This window comes from Aphanomyces astaci (assembly GCF_000520075.1).
Source record: "Aphanomyces astaci strain APO3 unplaced genomic scaffold supercont1.66, whole genome shotgun sequence".
In the NCBI taxonomy this organism is placed as follows: domain Eukaryota; phylum Oomycota; class Saprolegniomycetes; order Saprolegniales; family Verrucalvaceae; genus Aphanomyces; species Aphanomyces astaci.
This window is the reverse complement of record NW_009798329.1, coordinates 149022-151283: the sequence shown is the minus strand read 5'-3', so window position 1 is coordinate 151283 and position 2262 is coordinate 149022. Positions and strand designations below refer to the sequence as shown.

Genomic DNA, 2262 nt, shown 5'->3' with positions numbered 1-2262 from the left:
TCTCCTCTGTAACCTCTACAGTGTATTGCTTCGACGCTGTACTCCACTCCGTCTGCTGACACCAAGTGGCTGGCAACCCTTCCATGCCATTGCACCTATAATTACTAAAACAACGTGTTTTATTTCTCCCAATGACAGAACCTTCGATTTGCTTCGTTTTAGAGCAAGTGCAACCTTTCTTTATATCAAACGTTCAATCGTTAAAGCTGCTAAAACCACTGGCAGAAATGTTGAAAAGCACAATAGTGCAAAGTAAGTTATTAATACTACTTAATCTTATAGCTATTAATACTACTACTACGTAATAATAGTAGTACCTCGGTTAAAGTGGTGTTTATCTGTTTATCTGTTTATCGACACCTTATAAATAGTGGCGAATTTGGTCATGTGGAGAAATTCTGCTACAAGTGGCGGCCGATCACCCTTTGCAGTGGAGAACGATGTGCAATGGCGGCGGCGGACAAGATACTGTTGATTCGGTACATAAATTAGTCAAGAGTTTTCCATCACGCGAGCACCTTGCGAAGCCAGTCGAGGCCTTCGCACAGCCCGACGTTGTGGACGGCGGAACATGCTTGGATGAACCAGTGGACTTGACAAAGATTCGCCAAGTTCATCTTGTCCATGACCTCGATGGACGTCATGGCGTTGGGGAGGTCGACCTTGTTCACGTACAAGAGCAGCTTGGTGTTCCGCAAGTCGTCCTCTGACAGCATGCGATGCAGCTCCTCCGACGCTTCGTTGATGCGATTGTTGTCGGTGGAGTCGACGACGAAGATGACGGCGTCCGTGTGTTGGTGGTAGTGTCGCCACAGGGGCCGCAGTTTGTCTTGTCCGCCCATGTCCCACGCGGTGAAGTGGATATTCTTGTACTGGAACGTCTCGACGTTCATCCCCACGGTGGGGATCGTGTGCACTGCGTCATGGAGCTTGAGCCTGTACAAGATGGTGGTCTTCCCGGCAGCATCAAGGCCAAGCAAGAGCACCCGCCGCTGTTTCTTCCCTAGATGGTCCATCAACGTCTTCATCGCACCAAACACATTGCCCATATTGGTCGAAATCTCGAATGCAACTGCTGCGACAACCTTGAAGTTGCGAGTATGCGGCCGACTATTTCGACCAAATACAATAGTCCGTCGAAATATTCCAGTCCAAATCGGATGATATATATATTATATCAATACAACATCGACAAATGAAAATATCCAAGTCAAAATAATCCCCCCAATATATGTCGAAATCGATATACCGTACGTATGTACTATATCCAAACAAGCTGTTCCTTTACTATTGTTAGTAGCAGGACACTGCCATCTGTGAGATTCAGCCGAAGAAACTCACTCCCCTTGTGCTTTTCAAAGCCAAGATATGTACTAGTACGTAGTAATTAGTGTAGTGTGTATCTAGTAGTACCAATACAGTAACCAATACCAGTACTAGTATTGTCAAATCGATGTGAAACTGGAGCTTTCAGCAGAATCGAATGTCTTAGGAGAATGGATGATTCAAGAACCGCCTAAGCCAATCAAATCACGTCCTGTCGAGTTTCTGCCAATGCAAACTCTTGATTCAGCCCAATCCCTCCGCATTGGGCAAAACCAAATATATACTAATATGTGTATAGTATAGTTTGTACAAGCTTAAATGAGAGATCAAATGCAATGAATGTTATTTCGCGAAATGACTCACAAGTACCGTTAGATTATTGTCCCGGTGTCTATCTCAGTAATACCACATACAATTGCAGGATACTCCAGTACACACAGTGTTATTACAGTATTGTGCATTGCACCCAAATTTGGACTTGTAACGTACCGGTACTTCAAAGTAAAAAGATACAGTAACTTACAAGTGTTAACCAATTTAGGATTGCCCACCCCTGCCATATAATGCCAACCCTTCCGTCACGTTGATGAAATGCCAATTCAGCGCAGAAGCCGTCGATAATAGTCATTCAAGACACCATTTAAAGTACCCTTGTCGATACCGGCCACATTCCGTGGGATCTGAGGTTGTGTCGAGTGATAAACTCGGTGAATATGGGTATTTCCACAGCTGAAGTAGATACTCTATAAACCCATAACCTTGTGTACTACTCTGGTCCATAATGATGGTCCCATTTGACTTTTCATTGGCGGTATTTTTCTAATATTGCTTGTATTCAAAATCTTATTGGCTCGTTGGAAAGCTGCAAATCACAGCTTTGATTGGCTGTATTTTGACGGCACAAATTCATTTTTTTACCGGAGTTACGTCGGCACG

At 44.1% G+C, this 2262-nt stretch overlaps 1 protein-coding gene across 1 annotated transcript; it reads right to left on the bottom strand.

The window, feature by feature from the left end:
* Positions 1–371: 371 nt before the first annotated feature.
* H257_15094 (hypothetical protein) lies at positions 372–1060 on the bottom strand. The gene has a single exon (XM_009843083.1). It carries the CDS (start codon positions 1047–1049, stop codon positions 507–509), a length of 543 nt encoding a protein of 180 aa, XP_009841385.1. The 5' UTR covers positions 1050–1060; the 3' UTR covers positions 372–506.
* Positions 1061–2262: the final 1202 nt, after the last annotated feature.

What these genes read in the sequence shown, in the direction of transcription:
- H257_15094 (XM_009843083.1), bottom strand. Translation starts at nt 1,049, where the DNA reads ATGGGCAATGTGTTTGGTGCGATGAAGACGTTGATGGACCATCTAGGG.